The sequence below is a fragment of the Dasypus novemcinctus genome, chromosome X (assembly GCF_030445035.2).
Source record: "Dasypus novemcinctus isolate mDasNov1 chromosome X, mDasNov1.1.hap2, whole genome shotgun sequence".
NCBI classification, from domain to species: domain Eukaryota; kingdom Metazoa; phylum Chordata; class Mammalia; order Cingulata; family Dasypodidae; genus Dasypus; species Dasypus novemcinctus.
Genome location: NC_080704.1, coordinates 43,936,260 through 43,955,742, shown reverse-complemented (window position 1 = coordinate 43,955,742; position 19,483 = coordinate 43,936,260). Strand labels below are relative to the sequence as shown.

General features: G+C 40.2%; 1 protein-coding gene across 1 annotated transcript in view; it reads right to left on the bottom strand.

Annotated features, from left to right (window-relative positions):
• OTC (ornithine transcarbamylase) overlaps positions 1-18,188 on the bottom strand; it is an 83,509-nt gene extending 65,321 nt beyond the window's left edge. The window contains exons 1-3 of the mRNA XM_004457647.5: positions 17,977-18,188; positions 6,545-6,683; positions 4,091-4,172 (exon numbers count right to left, since the gene is read on the bottom strand). Of these exons, the coding sequence (XP_004457704.1) occupies positions 4,091-4,172; positions 6,545-6,683; positions 17,977-18,053 (298 nt within the window). The 5' untranslated portion in view covers positions 18,054-18,188. The remainder of the gene's footprint in view (positions 1-4,090; positions 4,173-6,544; positions 6,684-17,976) is intronic.
• Positions 18,189-19,483: the final 1,295 nt, after the last annotated feature.

The following is a 19,483-nucleotide window of genomic DNA, read 5'->3' as shown; positions in this document are numbered from 1 at the left end:
GATCCAGAAGTAGTCTGAGATCCCAGTCCAAAAGCACAGGTCAAACATTCACCCATTTATCAGACCTGTGGTGACAAGAAGGGCATCAGAGGTTCTGAGAAGCCACCCAGGAGCTTCCATTGCTGAAGAGAGGATAGAGGGATGTAGCTGCATTTTCTCTTCTCCTTTAATGCAGAGAAGTCTGTTTTAATCTGATTCATTTGTTTATGCTTTCACATCAGATATTTTTCGAACAAAGGACTTGTTCTGTTACTTTCTTAATTTATCTTTGGGAAAATAAATGTGAATCTTATTTTGCTCTTTCATTTCCTCACAGATTCTTGCAAGTTTTAGAAGAAAGGGTATAAATAGAATTCATTCACTGGAAATGTAAAGGATTTGAGGGCCCTTGCTGGTAGATCCAAGGCAGTTATTAACCTTTCTGTGCTTGACTTTCATGCCTGCAGAATAGTATCACAATGTTTATTTGGGCATCTTTATAAGATGATGAATTTCAAACAGCATCTTGAGCACCAGCTTATATTTAACCTTGAAAGTGAAATACCAATGTTAAAAAACAAAAAGAACAGTCTCTTACGATGCCCAATGCACGTTTCTATCAGTCACTGCACTTATTGAGATGAATAAATGTGCCCGTCTCTCTGCTCAATTAACTTTCAGTAAAAGAACATAATCATCAGTAGACACACAGGAGCATTGTGAGGTTTGTCAGCCAAGCATATACAAGGAGTGGGTTAGGAATGAACACTCTACAACTGCACACAACAACAGCGATTCATCACACAAACATAATGCTGAGCAAAAGAAGCCAGACACAAAAAAGCATTATATAAATGATTCCATTTATTTAAAGTTTGAAAAGAGGCAAAGCTAATCTATGCTGTTACAAGCCAGGATAATGTGTTCTGTTTCTCTATCTCAGTGTTGGTGATATGGGTGTGTTCACTTTTTTGAAATTCATTGAACTATGTATTTAATGATTTGCATACTTTTCTGTGAGCATGTTAGATTTTACTAATAAAAATGTTACATAAACAATTACTGTGGTTTAAGTTGGGTAGAGAAATTTATTCTACCCACGGAGATAACTGGAAATATCTCTGGGACACGTGCTTGGGATGGAATTCTCAAGTACTGTTCTGTGAGAAGCAGCCCATGCCAGTGTCTGGCAGTAACAGACAATAATAATTCCATCTTATTTTCATTCTAAACACCAAGGTAACAGTTTTTGATGATAAAATTGCAAGAAGGCACAGCTATTAAAGAGGCACATATATACAATAGAAATGCTCTGCCATATTTTTTGTTGGGGTTTACTGTTTCTGTAAGTATTTAGAGCAGCTACTCAGTCTGACTTATTTTCCTACTGTTGAGTTTGGCAGAATACCATATGAAATTAGACCCATGGGTACATTTTGAGGATAATGATGAATAGTATGTAAACCATAAGTTTATATGATTATATGTTCCATTTCTTCTGAATCCATTGCTATGGTTGGCAATTTTGTCCAACTTTCAGAGTACCACTTTACAGAACACCATCATTTAATGAAATACTTAATGTCACATGTAGAAACAATTTTACTAGAATAAAACTATCACAGGTCTGAATTAAATTGGATATTTAAAATATGCATTTAATAATAGCTTCTAATCCTGGGTCTGCCATTTATTAGCTACATGTCCTTGGGTCATTGACTGAACCCATTTCAGCCAGTTTTCTTCAATGTTCTCTCTCTGGTAGATTTGTCAAGAGAATTAAGGGAGATAATCCAGGTAATTAATGTAGAGCACTTGGCATAGAGTCTGCCCCTGAGAACTTACTAAGTTTTAGCTACTGTTTTTATTAATAGCTTAACTACCACATTATATGTGAACGGTGAAACGGATCAATTTTTCAGGCCTATCTGATATCAAATGTAACATTTGAACAGAGAAAAATGGTAGAAAACACCAACAATGATTAATTCATTTGAGAAGCCTGAAAATTGAGACATTTCTACGTATTAACCAATTCTTTGGTGGTCAAAAAAGACCACCTCTCAAGTACTAATGATAAAAGAAAAAAAATAAAATAAAATTTTGCCCAATTCACATAAGGCCGGTGTTGGAAGGGGACAAAATATGAAAGTCACTGACTGGTTTATTCAATATTCCCTTTCCCCCTACTATATGCCAGATGTCAGCATGATCTTTTATGGGAACCAGCATTAAAGAGAAAAATGTTCTCATCTGTTTTGAAAGACTAGGTGATACCTTGTATATTTCCCCTCTTCCTCCTTCTTTCTTCCAAAGGGCATTAGTAAGATCAGTGGACTTAAGATCTGAATTCTGGTGCTATTTATCCTAATTCTATAACTTATCTAAGTCATTTAATCTCCCCGAACTTCGTTTTTATTATGTTTTTTACCTCATTACTGATCATTACAAGGGGGAAATTACATGTAGTTGTTGGGTTCTTCTAAACCAGGGGTTCTTAACCTTTTTTGTTCCATGGACCCCTTTGCCAGTCAGATGAAAACCTTGTATCCCTTACTAAGTCCACGATATACTGGGTATTATTTTAAAAATATATCACACCTGCACCAACACGTCCCCCTAAGAGTAATGTTTTTTTGAATTTCAGTTCAAACTTACGGGCCCCTGGTTAAGAACCCCTGTTTCTAAGCTCTAGAAAGGGTTGTTTCCAAAGTAGGATAAGATATTTGAAGAATCAACCAGTGCATTTTTGTTCGTAGCACTTCCTCCCAGACCCCATCTATTTGCCCATTTGTTCAGTCTTATTATTGACTCAAGGGAGGGCTGATAGAGCAGAAATACATAGAGAAAGAAAAGAGCCAATTTATGACTTATGAGTTTCAAAACAGATTTTTTGAAACTTAAGGCAGGGATAATAATTTGAGAAAAAGGAAAATTTGAGTTTCAAAGGCCTGGGACTCCAAGCACAAGCAATAGATTATGAAGAATACATGGAGAGTCAAAGCCAGTTTTTTCCTGCTGCTTTATTGACCAGCCTCCAACCCTGGGAGTGGGAAGGGCAAGAAGGAGAGCAAGAGAAGAGAAGCAGCGGAAATAGAAATTGATGGAGCTTTGACACTGTAACCTGCTGTCTGTTCCTGAAGTCCAAGTTCTAAGATGGGGGGAGCATGATGGAAATTACAGAAGAGTTTGGGGAACTCAAGAGCTGTCTTGCTTTTAAGGCAGAGCTATAGGAGGCAGCAAATAATAGAGAGCTCCCCAAAGCCCAGCATGAGGAAGGGACAATAGAGTAGAGATGGTCTTGCTGTATCTCTGTGCCTAGAGTGCCTTGGAGAGCTGACAAGAAGTTGAGAGAGCCAACCCAAGAGAGGTCTTGGTTCTTATGATCAGAGTAATACAATTCCCACAGTACATGGGAAACAGACAGACACAGTGAGGAAATGCAGAAGTCCCAGACTTCTCCAGCATGGCAATTTGATGATGTTTTGATGACCAAGGAGCAGATCCCCACCTCCAGCCCCAGATGTCCTGACATTCACATACCCTCCAGAACTTAGCCATGGCTGTGGGGGAAAGGAGACCTCAAACATCCCAGAAAATTTAAAATGACTGAGGCTTGCTTAAAGTTGCAGAGGTTAGGTTTCTGCCACCTAGCAGAATGGGAACACACAAGAAAATGTTCTTTACGTCTTAGAAAAGTAGGCACATTTCTTGCCTTCATGAGTGTAAGGTCTGAGAATTGGTGGCCACTTACATTTTTTTAGAAGGTACCAGGTATTGACCCACAACCTGGTACACACAAAGCAGGTGCTCAACTACTGAGTTACACCTGCTCCCCTCCCACTTACATTCTATACCTAACATCAAGAAGTATTTGGGACTTCTTCTCAAATCCTCATGGGATTCTTACAGTGAAAGATAATCTTTCCTCTTGCAAATTTTATGAGAATTGGAAAGTGCAGTTAGAAGCTTACACTGCTGCTCCCAGGGTCGATGATTTCTCTTTGGGATTGCAAAAAAAGACAAATCCCTCAACTGAGGTGGTACTCCTCCCAGATCCTCACTCTCAAGTCCCTTTTCAACACAAGTGTGATTTCATTCATGAACTCACCTGTTTCTGTGGACAATCGTGTTCGAGTACTTCTTTTCTCAAAAATCATGCCTAAGGACTTTCCTTGCAATAAAGGCAAATACTGAAAATCAAGCACAAGGGTAAAATTAAAATGCAATATATATTTTATGTCCAATACCAAGGATTATGTTTCATAACTCATTCTTTACATTATTAGAAAATGTTGAATAATACATTGCTGCTTTTTCCTCTCTTCCAAATAAATGATCAAAAGATTATTTTAAAAGTGAAATTAAAGTGTTTTCATATGTTAAATGGGGGAAGGGAACAGTAGTTCCCACAGCTTATTGACATGTAAAAAGTAATTTTTGTTCAACCTAGGTTCAACCTGAGCAATTGTTCCAAATTATATAAACATTTCATACCAGAGCCAAACGTCATCTTGCTTAATTACACTGAAATCCCCATTCAGTTTTGAATGACCTTGAAGATGCTTGAGTTGGAGGTGTTTTCTCAGACAGGAATATGCTAATCTGTCACAACAAGGGGCATTAAGATTCCTGCTTAGGTTGACAATGAAGCCCAAGAATTTCGGCTATGTTTACATCATTCATTCTTGTGGGAATATGAAGGCTTTGTTTCTGGAAGTTCTTTGGAAACAATCTGGAGATTTTGGGGGTGGAATGGAGCTCTTCCTCCTTTCTCTTCTGTAGATGGATTTCCCCAAAGGTTCAACTCCGGAACAAATAAATTCCAGCCAGCTAACTTTCCTCACACACAAAGGTTGAAGAACAAAGGCCTGGGATCTGGGGAACATTTTCTAACTTCAGGTCTTCTTTAGGAATGCCAACCCACGGCAGTTTGGGTCTCTCCTGTCTTCAGTTTTTTCTTAGGAGCTTGAAGGATCAAGTAGGTAACAGAGCCTGGGACTCCTGGGCAGAGGGATCCTGAACTAACCAATTAGGAAGACGAATCTTGAGTTAACCAGTAGGGTAAGAGAGTTTTCAACCAATAGAATCCATTGCTTTAATTAATAGTCAGCCAATCAGCACCTCATGGAGTCAGCCAATCAGCATTTCTCGGAGTCAGCCAACCAGCACCTCTCAGTTAGGATACCCAGTTTATATAATATGCTAATCTGATTTTCAAACCCTAACCAATGTCCTTGCTTAGAACCAGTGATTGACCAAGCAGAACATCACAACTGAGGCTCCACCCCCAGGGGCGGTCACACAGCTAGACTATATCCAGAGCAGTTCTAAAGCTTAGAGTGCACATTCTATCTTCACCCCAGCCATAGGAATGTTGAGCTGCGATGCTGAGCCAAACTGCACATGCTGAGCTGAGCTGCAAACACCTAGTTGAGCTACAAACGCTGAGCTGAGCCAAACACTAAGCTGTGAGATGCAACACTGAGCTGAGAGTGCCAAGTCGAGTTGCAACAACAAACATCCAGCAGTAAGCTGAGCTGCAACATTGAGCTGTATGCTTCCATCAGTATCTCCGCCAGGCTTGTGTCTTGCCCAGGGCTTGAGCTGTAACACGAAAGGTGCTTCCACTGGCACCTTGGCCAGGCTTGTGCCTTGGCCCTGGTTGAGCTGTAACACTGAAGGCACTTCCACCAGTGCCTCAGCCAGGCTTGTAACTTGGCTAGGCTTGTGCAGCAACACCAGGGGGCATTTCCATCACCACCCTGACCAGGTTCGAGTTCAATACTGAGCTGACTAAATAAAATTTGATCATACTGAGGTTGCGTTTCTTCATTCTGAAGTCCATCCAAACCAGAGAATAAAGTTGGTGACAACAGAGCTTGGAGAGCTAGTCAACTAGATAAGAAAATCAAGAGCACAAAAACCTTTCTCAGCCTGAAACCTACACTTTCAAAAACTTTTGAACAAGCTTGGAATACAAAAGTGCTTTCACAGTTATGCAGCCCAATGAAGCTGCTGCATTAATTAGGGGTGCTTCAAACATAAATTACTCAAGATGCAGAATAATGCTTAGAGCTAAGCACTATATCCCATCTCTTCTCCCACTTGGCTACCATTTATTATAATTGTTCCTTTGCTAATCTAAATTTTTAAAAAACACTCGCATGGTGATATTTTGGACATTATCCTAATGATCATATATCTGATATGCATCCAAAATTGAAATTTGTTGCTAGAAAATTTTGATAAAAAACACACAGAGAAAAGAAAGAAGTTATAAAAATAAAATCTTTCCAGACAAATGAGTACTTAGATTCTGATCCAGTTAATGTTTCAGCATTCCACGTGAAAGAAGTGCAATGGCTTGTCATTAAATAACTGATTTTTATGCTTTTTTGGATGCCTGTACATTCAGTGATAATCAGTTACCTTGACTGTGTGGTTTCATTACTCAGCTACTGTTTAGAAATTTTAATGCCTTTTCTTTCCCCTCTTTCTTTGGGAAGGCTATTTGAAAAGGCTGAATAGTAGTAATGGGAGGTGAGATGAAAATGGTACTTACTTCTCCTTTCTGTTTTATCCTAAATTTCAGATCTGCTGATAGCCACAGCATATACTTAATTTCTTCTCCTGTAAAATTCTTCAGAGTCAGGAGGTCTCGACCCTTCATCTTTAAGTTATTTTGTAGGGGTTGTCCACACCTACAAAACAAGAAAGGAGAAATATGTATTTAAGAAAAATAAGTATGTGATGATTTGTTGTTTTATTATTTACTGAAAGAAAACAAATCACATGTAGTGCCAAATGTCCCTATAAAGTGTTAATGAGTTGAAATTGATAGGGCCATAGTTTACATTTTACATATCCAGCATTTGGGTTGTTGAGAGAAAAGAAGAATTTGAGGAAAAAGATTGAATTCTTATTTGCATAAAATAGTAGGAAAGTAAATTCTTATTCACATGAGTAACTTTGTTATTTACTAGTCATGCAACCTTGGGCAAGTTACTTAAACTCTCTTTGTGCCAGCATTTCTCATCTAGAAAATAAGTATAACAACCTTATAGGCTTCTTGTGAGGATAAAATGATTTAATACATGTAAAACAGACAGCATTTGGCATATAATAAGCACTTGATAAATTTTAGCCATTAATATTTAAGCATTAGATTGAACGAACAGAATTTGTAAGGTTCAATAGAAAACAATTTCATACTTTTTCTCCTACTGCCCTTGAACTCCATTCCGGGAGATTTGTTCTTTTCTCATTTGTGGATGCAAATACAATGGTCCCTGTGGCTTTTCTAGTAACTTATAAAATTTTTTTTTAAAAAGTCCTCTGTTTACTTTACTCCCTGCAAGAGTCTTAATAGGGAAGCAGATGTGAGTGTGGAAGTTGGGCACCTGCCTACCACATGAGAGTTCCCGGGTTTGGCTTCTGGTGCCTCCTAAAGAAGATGAACAAGACAGCAGGCTGACACAGAGAGCTAATGCAATGAGGAGGCACAACAAAGAAACAAAATGAGAGACTCAACAAGAAAGGAGCAGAGGTGGCTCAGGTGATTGAATGCTTCCCTCCCACATAGGAGGTCCCAGGTTTGGTTCCCAGCGCCTCATAAAAAGAAGACAAGCAGACACAGAGAGCACACAACGAACAGACACAGCAAGCAGATAGCAAGCACAAACAATGAGGTGTGGAGAGAAATAAATAAAAATAAACCTTAAAAAAAGGTCTTAGTAAAATAATTGTTTCCAGTTGAGTATAATAATAATAATAATAACAATAATGATTATAATATGATTAAAAAGAAACTTAAGGAATTTATTCCACAGCTTTTGCCTCCCAGCTCAGGCCTGATTCAAGCTGGCCTCTTCCACAGGGGTAACAGTGGTTATGGGTTGTTTCCTCTCCATCCTTGTCTTCAGTTCCTCCAAAGATAAAGTCAAGGGAAGATGAGAAGTTAAGGGCCAGGGAAATTCTGGCTCTGTTCTAGCATTCTAGCACTGGTATAGCCATTTGAGGCTGACTCTTTCTCTTGTGGGTGCTTTTTTTTAATTAGAGAAGTTGTGAGTTTACAAAACAATCATGCACACCATACAGGATTCCTATACATCGCCCCACCACCAGTACCTTACATTGTTGTACACATTTGTTACGAATGATGAAAGAACATCATATTACTGATATCTATAGTCCATAGCTTATACTTGGTGTATTTTCCCCACAAACTATCCTATTAGTAACACCATGTATTAGTACTGTATATTTGTTATAGTTCCTGAGAGAACATTCTCATATTTGTACCGTTAACCATAGACCATCGTCTACCATGGAGTTTACAGTGTAATATGGCCTCCTGCCTTGCACAATCCATCCAAAGTGCACACTCAGTGGTTCTCAGTTCCATCACAGAATTGTGCTATCATCACCTTGGTCCATTTTAGAACATTTTCATTACTACAAAGGGAAAAATCCCACATGTAAGGTGCTTTTAAGGGTCCTTTGGAGAACTCCCTCATCATTAGGAATCTCTCAAGGCAGTCCTTAATGTAGGCGATTGCATTTCCTATGGCATCCGTGGGAACACATTCAGCCTCATTTTGCTGAAGTCTCCCCACCCCTTCAGGAGGTCTCTGAGCATTATCTGAAACAATGGTCTCTTTCTCATTCCCTATTGGTTCATGGGAAGTCCTCCGTGTTCTTTGCTCTGAGAAGAGTCAGTTGCGTCATGGTATAGCTTCCTCTCTTGTTTTACCATCAGAACAGCTACCCAGCCAATCCCTCTCACTTTAGATTTTTGAGGTATAGGCTTGACATCAGTTTACTGTGTCCCCAAGCTCTCCCATGTAAGAGACTGGGCTCATCAGAGCCACATTCTCTAGACTTGATGTGAGGGAATAGAACTCCCTTTATGGGAGGCACTTCATACACAATGGTAACAATCTCCAAAGATCTTCTTTTGATCTCCACCTCCTATCTTGGTTTATCCAACCCATTTTATAAGCTGGAGGTGGTCACCAATGGCTCACAAAACTTATTTTTGTCTACCTCCTTCACAAGATCTGTTTAAGGGTTCTAGCTTTGCACCTTGGAACAAAGGAAGAGTTGGCACCTATTGGGCCTGGGCAGAAACTGAGAAGGAAAGAATCCCATTTTAACATTCTGTTACATTGTGATGACAATAATTGTTAGTTGAGGTAATCAGTCTATAAAACAAATAGCATTTACTCCTTCTTTATTCCCAGTGTTATCTCTATTTGACACTAATTAGTATTGTATATCATTAGAAATTATGCATACCCAAGGGTCAATTGTAGCTCACCACATGTATTAGACATTAATTTTACTAGGAGTAAAATGACTGTCACAAAAAGAATGCAAGCTTAAGAAGAGAGCTCGTGCTACTTAGGATGAAGAGTAAATCTTGTGGTGGGATTTATGTATGCCTTTTACAGTGATGACAAGACAAGATGTTTTCTAGAAAAATGACAAATTCATTCAATTTGCTGTTTCCACTACATTATGTCAAATAACTTAGACAAATTAATGTTTTACTAAATATTCAACTTTCTGTCAGTCTGGTTCATTTAGCATTCAGTAGGTGAATCGATTCTTTTTAGTAGAATTTTTGTGAGATTAAGCCCTTCAGAGATTCTAGTTCATAAGGAAGGAAACTTCCATAAGGATCAAGGGCTTGGGGGTTGGTTGGCTGATTGGTTGAATGATTGATTTTTTAAAAAGACTTATTTATTTATCTCCCCTTCCCCCCTCCTTTTTTTTTTTTTTTGCTGTCTGTGTCCATTTACCATGTGATCTACTGTATCTGTTTCTCTTTCTGTCTTTCTCCTCTAGGATTCACTGGGCTTCAATCCTGGGGTCCTCTGATATGGAGACATTTTCCCTTCCAATTGTGCCACCTCAGTTCCTGATCTGTTTTGTTTCACCTTGACTCTCCCCTTTGTCTCTCTTTCGTTGCATCATCATCTTGCTGCATGACACTAGCTCACTGTGCAAGCAATCATCTTGCTGCGCAGACACTCAACTCACCACATGGGCACTGGCTCACCACACAGGCACTTGCGCGAGCACTCGGTTCACTGTGAGGGCACTGGCTCACTGCATGGGCACTGGCTCACCATGCAGGCACTCATGAGGGCACTGGGCTCACCACGTGGGCATTTGGCTCGCTGCACAGGCACCCACATGGGCACTTGGCTAGCCACGCGGGCACTTGGCTCAGCATGGGCACTCAGCTTACCATGCGGGCACAGGCTCGCCGTGCAGGCACACTTTCTCTTCTTCGTTTTCACCAGGAGGCCCCAGGTATCAAACAGGAGTCCTCCCATATGGTAGGTGGAGGCCTTATCACTTGAGCCACATCTGCTTCCCTGATTGATTGATTTAATTCAAGATGCTAATGATGTATCCAACTCCAAATGAAATTCATGTTTTCAGCTTGTGTGTGGATCAAAATGTTCAAAGATGTACCATTGTCTTCAGCTTTTAAAAATATGTGAATCTTAGACTCTCCAAATGGAAATTTCTTTAAAGCAAGTTTATTACAAACCTCTAACAGTAAAATAATTTGAGCATGGACTCACAATATATGTTTACTTATTTAGAGTAAATGTGCTATGATACTAATAGATTATGTACATAATAAACAAAAATAGAAATTAAAATGTTTAGACTTAGCAGAATCAAATATCCTAAAAGGAATTTATAAATATATGAAAATATTTTGCTGGTAAAGAGCTTTCTAGAACAGCCCACCATTTTCTACCTTCTGCTGGGACCCTAGGAAAAAGCTTACAAAACTGTGGCCAAGGTCTCAATTGCAGTAGTCTGCCATTTAGTAACAGTGGCATGGCATTTAGACAGGAAACTTATATTTGCATAGGTATTTTTGTTAGGTGTTTGTGTCTGATAATATTAATTAATGATGATATTAAGCAAAGGTTGGAATATGTAAGTACTGATACTGCTGAGAAGTAAACCCCTTAACAGACTGGTACTCATGAATTTTTCTGCATCAACTGGAGCCTTCTTCTGGGGATGTGTGGCACAGGTTGAAAATGTCTGCCTTGGAATGGAGGCCTGGCAGCTTCATCTTTCCCAATTCACATTTAGGGCAGCTTTGAAAATATGTTTTCTTCTGGAATATGAGCCAAGCAACAAAAAGTCACAGATGAGCAACACTTTTGACACTATATCTTACAGTAACACATTAGTATATTATGGTTTAAGACTTCCTATGGCATTATTTTAAAAGAGGGAAAATACTTGGCTAGAAAACCCCACTCCCTAGGTATCTAAGAATTTGGGAAACATTATTATAGCCATTGAATATATATCCATCAACAGCAGGAAAAACAGTTCTTAAGCTAATTTTGAAGGCCTTATTTTTTGCCTAGAGCTCAAGCTCAGATTCTTGGTTATTTTGGAGCCCAAAACAGCTGAGTCTCCAAACTGCTCTATTTATGGACTACAATATCCTCTTCCACTCTCAGCCCCTGCAGAATTTTCTTGTATCCTCTCCCTTCTGAATACTCATAGGATTACAGATTTCATTTAAGAGAATCTCATTAAGCTTAAAAATGTGTTGTTATTGCTGAATCACAGAGAAATAGAAATGAAAATTAGAAGGAAAGGAAAATTTTGCAAGGAACTAAATTTCCCCCTCACTTGCCCTACAAGGAAATGGGAAAATTATGATAAAAGAGAATACCTTTTGCCTATTTCAATAAGACTCTAACTCCCACTATTATTTCCCAATAGAAGACAGATTGGGGGAGCCAAAAGGTCTCTGGGGCTCCCTAAAATTTTTCCTCAGACTCCTCAAGAAGTCTCTAAATGTGAGAAGTGGGTGTGGCTCAAGTGATTGGGCTTCCACCTACCACGTGGGAGGTCCTGGTTCCGTTCCTGGTGCCTCCTAAAGAGAAGACAAGCAGACAGAGAGCACACAGCAAATGGACACAGAGAACAGACAGCAAACCCTAACAATGAGGGAGTGGGTCAGATAAATAAATCTTCAAAAAAGTCTCTAAATGGGGGGTGGGATGGGATTAGGATTGTATTTAGGGTCAGGGTTAATGTTCTGCTGTTGGAATTGCACTGTGAGATGTTGCTCTTTCTATTTCTCCACTGACCGAAGATTTGAGTATAAATGTAGAAAGAAAATACAAATACCTTGCATGAATCTCTGTCTTGGTCCCCTCTCTCCATGGACCTCTTTTAGACAGAATAAGTCCCCATGGTTCTTGAGGGTGGGGGGGGAGAAGGGTGGGGTGGTAGATATTGTCCATCTGTCTATACCGGCATGTGAGGGCTTGAGTAGAAAATGAAATTTTAAAAACTAGAAAATGAAATTTTTTAAAAAATTGTACCTAAAACAGTGGTGAAGGGGGCCATATAGTTTACACCATTGAAAAATCATTTGAGTAGTCACCACCTTTCTCAATTCTACCCAATAGGTGGGGCAGGAAATGTTCTCTTGGGAAAAAGAACTGTTTTCCATAGATATCATGAGCTAACCAGGAAAATTTATCGCTGGAAGGAAAGCAAACACAATGGTCCAAGTTTAAATCCCTATCCTGTTTACTGCCTCCTCATCGACCTCCCTTTGGCTCTGAAATGGAGCTGCCACCACCCTTTTTTAAAATTATTTAAAATTTTAAGAAAAGTAGAACAACTCCACAATTGTACAATGTTAAAACACCTGTGCCACAGGCCCCTTTCTTTCTGGTCTATGTCAAGGGTACCTTGAAAGGATTTTCTTGCTTTTTGGTAATAACCCATACTTGAATTAGCCAAGTAAAATCACTGGCAAAAATGGCTATTAATTTATCATAAAGGCCCCATGCCACACAGTTGGAGGTGGCCCACTCCAGTTCGCAAGCAGCAAAATCAAAGCCAGAATCACTATTTTAGTTTTCTTGGTAAACTAGACCCAAATCACATTATCGTTCTTCAGCCAGGACGTAATAAGGAGGAAATACTGCTGGAAAAAAAACACACAATGGGAACCACGGACGGATTTTCCATCCAGACTGTCCTTACAATCTGTTTAGAGCCAGAACTTTGGGGGAAAGCAAAACCAGTTTCTTATATTAATTTTATCCCTTACAAAAATAATTACAGAGCTTTCTCAACCCCAAATAACTCAATGCTTAAAAAACGAAGCCAAAGTAATAATAGAACCTTGTATTGGCTTAATTTGAATCTCTTCCTAGCCTGAAAACGGAAGGCTTGACTCTACTGGCAGAATGAAGCCTTTCATTGCTAGAGTCTGCATTTTCTAACTCTGGCAAGCATTTTGGGGGATGTGGGGAGCCTGGATGTGTTCCAGAGTATGTTTGTATTTTGTTGGAAAAGAAAGTGCTTGATTAGCATAAAATATGGTCAGTCAGAAACTGACTTTGCCAGAGTAGGAAAAAAATCAGTGTTAAATGATATTTTGATCCCCATGGAGAATTTGAGATAAAGGCTTTAGCTCCTGGAAGCATAAGAGAACCCGATGTGTCTTATAGCTGAGATTTTTGTGTTCCTTCAATGTTGCAGATAAATGAAAGAGTAAAGGCATAGTTTCTTGGTTGAAGGATTTTTTTTTCCTTTCTAAGATATTTTGGCTATACCTAAAAAAAGGATATTGGGCAAAGGTAGATTGGTCAAGACAATCAAACCAGTGGAATGAAAATAGCAGAGGCCTGAAATGTTTAAATTCCAGTACTAGTTCAGTTCCAATTTGGAATAAACAATGACTTTGGGAAGGTCATTTACCAATTCTGGCCTTAATGCCTCATCTGAAAAATTAAGAAAGTGAACTAAATCATTGATTCTCCATGTCTTTGTCTTCTACAATACTCATGAAGCTTATAAACACAAGATATTCCCACAGGCCATAAGAGCACCATCTGAATTCTCAGTGCCCTCATTTTAATTCCAGTCCTTTTTTGTCCTTTTCAGGAAGGCATGTGGGAACGCATGGAAAGAAGAGTGACATTGTTTACAGAATTACCTTAAATCTGATCCTATTTATTTGAAGGGAAAAAAGCACCACAAATCACTCCCAAATCTGCTTACTTTTATTTTTAATAAAAATACACTTCCAACAGGCCTCACTACTGTCATATCCCCATATGTAGTATAAATTATCACTGATAACTAGGTGAGTAGGTGGTTTCTAAGATCCCTTAGATATTCAATATTCTAAAGTTATGAAACTTCTTGTCATATGAAAATTGAGGAATTCAGATGAGGTTTAGCCTTGTACTGATCCACTATTAAAGGACCAGAAACCTGAAACTGTTGAAAATCTGTGGTTGCCTCTACTTCTTTTATGTAAGTTCAATTACTAGAAATAACAAAACCAGAAGAAAACATACCAAATTCTACTGTTGGCCAAAGGTAACATCATGACCCCATTGTATTCCTGGTCTCTTGCCATGTATGGTTCTCTAAAGTCAAGTTAATATATACGTTATTTAAAAGGCATTCTTTTTCAGTTATAATACAGAATATGAATAATCAAAGAGCACTGTTTTCTCTCACCTACCAAAAAGCATGGATGGCCTATAATGTCTTTGTCTGTGTGTCCATATGTGTACAGGTGGGCATGTGTGCAGAGTGAGCAGGACTATAACGAGATATGTAAGCCCTTAGAAAAGTCTGGAATGAAATACCTGAAAACCACTCACCTCAGGCTCCAATTCATAACCTCCACAGAATTGGTTGGCTTAGTTCAATATTCTCTGAAGAAATTTCTATTTGTGAGATGAAATTGAACTGCACTTACAAATTGGTCTGCTCTGACAAAGAATGGGTTTTTTTTTTCCAGTGGTTTCTTTAAAAGCTGTAAGTGGTTCCCCTAATAGCCAACAAATCATAGGACAATCTCTATTTTCCAAACACAGTCAGGCTGCAGAGTCTTCTTTGTGAGACAAAAAGCCTGTGGATTGGGTGTTTTCAGCAGTCTTGATGTCTGATCATATTGATTTGTAACATAAATAAATAAATGGCTAAACATGATTGATCCAGGTGCTGTGTGGATGGGTTCAGCCTCTGTAAGCTGCTCACTTCAGATTGAGCACCCTCTGTTTTGTGGCATTGCCAAACCCTAACCACATACTGCCTATTACTCTCTAGTGGTCAACTCACTGTAGTATGCCCTTTTTTTTTTCCTTTTTAACAATGAGGGTCCTCCCCTATCCCTGAGAGAAATCGAGGTGGGGTAGAACGTGAAACTCTGCAAAAGTCGAAAATCAAATAAAAGTGTACCACAGGCAAAATAGACAGGAATCTTTTCTGTGCTCATGAGGGCTTTGCCTAAGGTTGTAGGTTTTATTGGAGATCAGTAATTCTGAGTTCATCTAGCCGGCAAGGAGCATGGCTAGCTACAAGAGTAGGAAAGAAAAATACCCGCGCCACATGAGAATGCCACTATTTGAATGTTACCCCATTGGTTGGTTGGTTTTTCGAGGCAATGATTCCTTTAATTATACCAATGAACAATAAAATGCCTGAACCATTAGTCTAAACAGTCGATTTGGTTCTACTGGACTGATGACACAGCATCTTCCAGTTTCATGTTCAAAGATGAGACCATAGCCAGCAAAGGGCCATGGATAGAAGGAGAAACAAAGAAGCAAGTTCACAGATTGTAAACAGATTCTCAGGAGTGGAGGCCAGAGGTGAGGGACCATGGCTGGTTATCACCTGGTACCAGCCCCAGCCTGTACCTCAGCTCGGTCTCCATGAAGTGCTAGATATCAGTACTAAAAGTGGGACTGTGCTACCCAAGACCAGATGCTGCAGTCAGGTGCTCTGAGTGGAGAGGAGTAATTTGGTAACCTTTGGTCTAATTTAAGGCACATGAAAGGAATCCCGTATCTTCAAACATCTGACTCAACACCTTGAACTTCCTACCACTGGACACATCTCTGACTGAAGGCTTTGACTACTAAAAGCCAATGCTGAGGGAAGCGGATTTGGCTCAACTGACAGAGCACCCACCTACCATATGGGAGGTCCAGGGTTCAAACCCAGGACCTCCTGACCCATGTGATGAGCTGGCCCACGTGCAGTGCTGATGCACGCAAGGAGTGCCCTGCCATGCAGGGGTGTCCCTCGCGTACGGGAGCCCTATGCGTAAGGAGTGTGTCCTGCAAGGAGAGGGGCTCTGTGCGAAAAAAGTGCAGCCTCCCCAGGAGTGGTGCTGCACACATGGAGAGCTGACACAGCAAGATGATGCAACAAAAAGAGACACAGATTCCTGGTGCCGCTGGCAAGAATGTAAGCAGACACAGAAGAACACACAACGAATGAACACAGAGAACAGACAACGGGGGTGGGAGGAAGGGGAGAGAAGTAAATAAAAAATAAATCTTAAAAAAAAAAGCCAATTCTGAAATACCAATACCTCATCTGGGAGGGGCTGCTCATGATCATTCACTAAATACTTAGCATATCCCTAAGACATTCCTCCCCTGCTCTTCACCACCTTCTTTCCTCCCAAGGCCCTTCTTATAATCAGTATGCCCTGCCTTTCAATCAAAACCTTCCATCTCCCGTTTTTCAACAGAGATTTATGCTATTGAGTTTCTAATAACATGGATGACTGAAGGCTTTCATATTTTCAAGTAGCAGATATGGATTTAGGATGATTTAATCATTCTTTTGTCCCAGCCTCCATTCACTGAGAGAGATGAATAGAGCATAGCCCAAAGTAAGTGCTCAATAAATATTTGTTCAATAAATGATTGAAACACCCTGTGATGTAGACAGAGCAGGTATTCTTTTTGGTTCATTTGTGTAGCTAAAGCAATATTGGCAGGAAAATTTAGTGACTTGCTCAAGGTCATGTACCGAGTGGTAAAGCCAAAACCTGAGCTTTTCTCCAGATATTTGGGTTATGGGGTCTAACTCTGGTACTAATTGGTAAACTGTCTCTGGGCTTCCTTTCTCTTATCTGTAAAATAAGAGACAGCAGTAATCAGTGGCTCTGAGGTACCACCTAGAACTAAAACTCTGGGCTTAATTTCCAATATCATTAACACCGTCACTCTGGCTTCTGAGAGCCTTGTACTCACCAGGCAGGCAAATTTAATGGAATCCAGCGAGCCTAGAGCTATCAGGCAGCTCAAAGAGGGAGGTTGAAGGGAGGCCCAGGGCCTCTGTAATGGGTTGGATTCCCACCGAAATAACCTCGAGACTTCCTTTAGGAACTTCTTTCTTGAGGAAGTCAGGGGATTGCTCTGAGGTTGGTTTAGGTTATAAAGAGGCACTGGGGGAATTGATTGTTAACATACAACTATTCTAGTAGCTTTCTGATAGCCTTGCTTACTCAGCTAACTCATCTCCCTGACCCCTTCCCCACTGAGACATCTCATTCCACCTTCACCAACTTTATGCTCAAGGGCAGTCATCAGGATGTAAGCTTTTATAATGAATTCACTGGAGACAAGCCTACTTTGGACATACCACAAAGACTTTCGGGGATGGATTTCAGATTCGGATTTTTAAAAAAATTTATCCCCTTCACCTGTAAGGCTCCTCTGCAGCAGCTTTGTAAATATTTATCCAGCTGCTGTTTGGAGCCTGTTTTTTAGAAGATCTGCTACATCCCAACACCCTCGAGTCTTATATTGTTTTCAAGCAAACTTAAAGACAAGCTGATGGCCCTATGCAAATTAGTTCCTACAATTTTCTTCAGCCAGTTGCTCGATTAGAATGTGCACAAACGAAAGATGTCAAGAACACTTAGTCTGTTCCACCCGCCGCGGTTAGCTTACCCCACAGCTCATGATGAAATCTGATTATGGAAGGGCTGAGCAATTAAAGCTCAGCTGGCATTAGAGACAATTGTCTCAAACTAGAGTAGAACATGGTGCTGCAACCCTGCAGAAAGAAACCTTTGGTGGCTGCTCTCCTCTGCAGAATATAATTTCATTTATCACCCCGGTTTTTAAAGTCAGACCCAAATTTCTGGCTGTCACTTACCAAAAATTTCGAACCAAGATTTTGTGACCGATTCTAAGAGCTTCATTGTTCAACAGGGTCCTCAAATTAACCAGCATCTTCTTTTGACAGTGAAAAGGATGGTTCTCTGCTCTTGAGGACTCCACACCAAGGTAGCTCCTGGGAACCACCTAAAAGTTAGGCTTTCAGTTGCAGTGAAGGAACAAAGGTAAGATTGCTTTTCAACTACCTTATCAGATTCCCCTGGTTAGAGATTGTTCAGGGCAGGGTGCAGGAGCATTTGAACTTTAAGCCAAGCTCCACTACTACGCATTTTTTTTAAAGAATGAATCCTGACTCTTTCAGTGCTCAGCCGACTCATTTTTCATAATATATTTATGCTGCCACATACTTGTAAAAAATCAATTGCCGAATATTCATTGAGCGTATAAAATATGCAAGGCAGTGCAGTGCTAGCTGCCATGAGGATACATAGGAATAACTCATTCAGAAAATGTGAAATTGGCAGTGCAAAACCCCAGATATAGACCTGACAGCCCTGAATATTTGCAACGATATTACTTTCCTACCTCTAAATCCCAGACTTGCCACAAAAACAAAAAGAAAGAAGTGTCCCAGAAGCTCTTTATTTGGTAGCAGGAAGCTGGAGAGAGACTAGAATTATAGTTAAGGATCTCAGTCCTTTAGCTCCTTTTGTGCTTGGCACATAGTAGGTCTTCAATACATCGCTGTCTATGGTCCTAGGAGGCACCTACAATTGGTAGAAGCGGGGAGGGATATCTAGGGGGTCATCCACACCTTCACATTCATTCATTCATCCTCAGTTACAAATAGGGCGTTTTCAAAGTCTGTACTATGAAAGATACTGGGCTAGATGGGAATTTCAGAGAAGGAAGATGAGCCTAAACTTTCACCTTCACAGTTCAGAAAGGGTAATAATATTTGCACATAAATACCCATAATACAAGCCCATAAGAGAGGTTCAGATAAGGTGCTACAGCACCACAGCAAAGGGGGAGAGCTCAAAGCTGGGAAGGGTGGGGGCAGGGGGAAGAGAAAGGTGCCTTTCCAGGTCAATTTATATGACTTTAGCTCACCCAGGAAGCAAGTGCTAAAAGTTTGTATGGTGGGAAAAAAGTGTTACTTTAAAACCAACTATGGTCACTTCAGGGTCAGGCGTGGGTTTTGTTTTTGTTTTTTTAAGATTTATTTTATTTTATTTTTTTTAAAGATTTATTTATTTAATTCCCCCCCCTCCCCTGGTTGTCTGTTCTTGGTGTCTATTTGCTGCGTCTTGTTTCTTTGTCCGCTTCTGTTGTCGTCAGCAGCACGGGAAGTGTGGGCGGCGCCACTCCTGGGCAGGCTGCTCTTTCTTTTCACGCTGGGCGGCTTTCCTCACGGGCGCACTCCTTGCGCGTGGGGCTCCCCCACGCGGGGGACACCCTTGCGTGGCACGGCACTCCTTGCGCGCATCAGCACTGCGCATGGCCAGCTCCACACGGGTCAAGGAGGCCCGGGGTTTGAACCG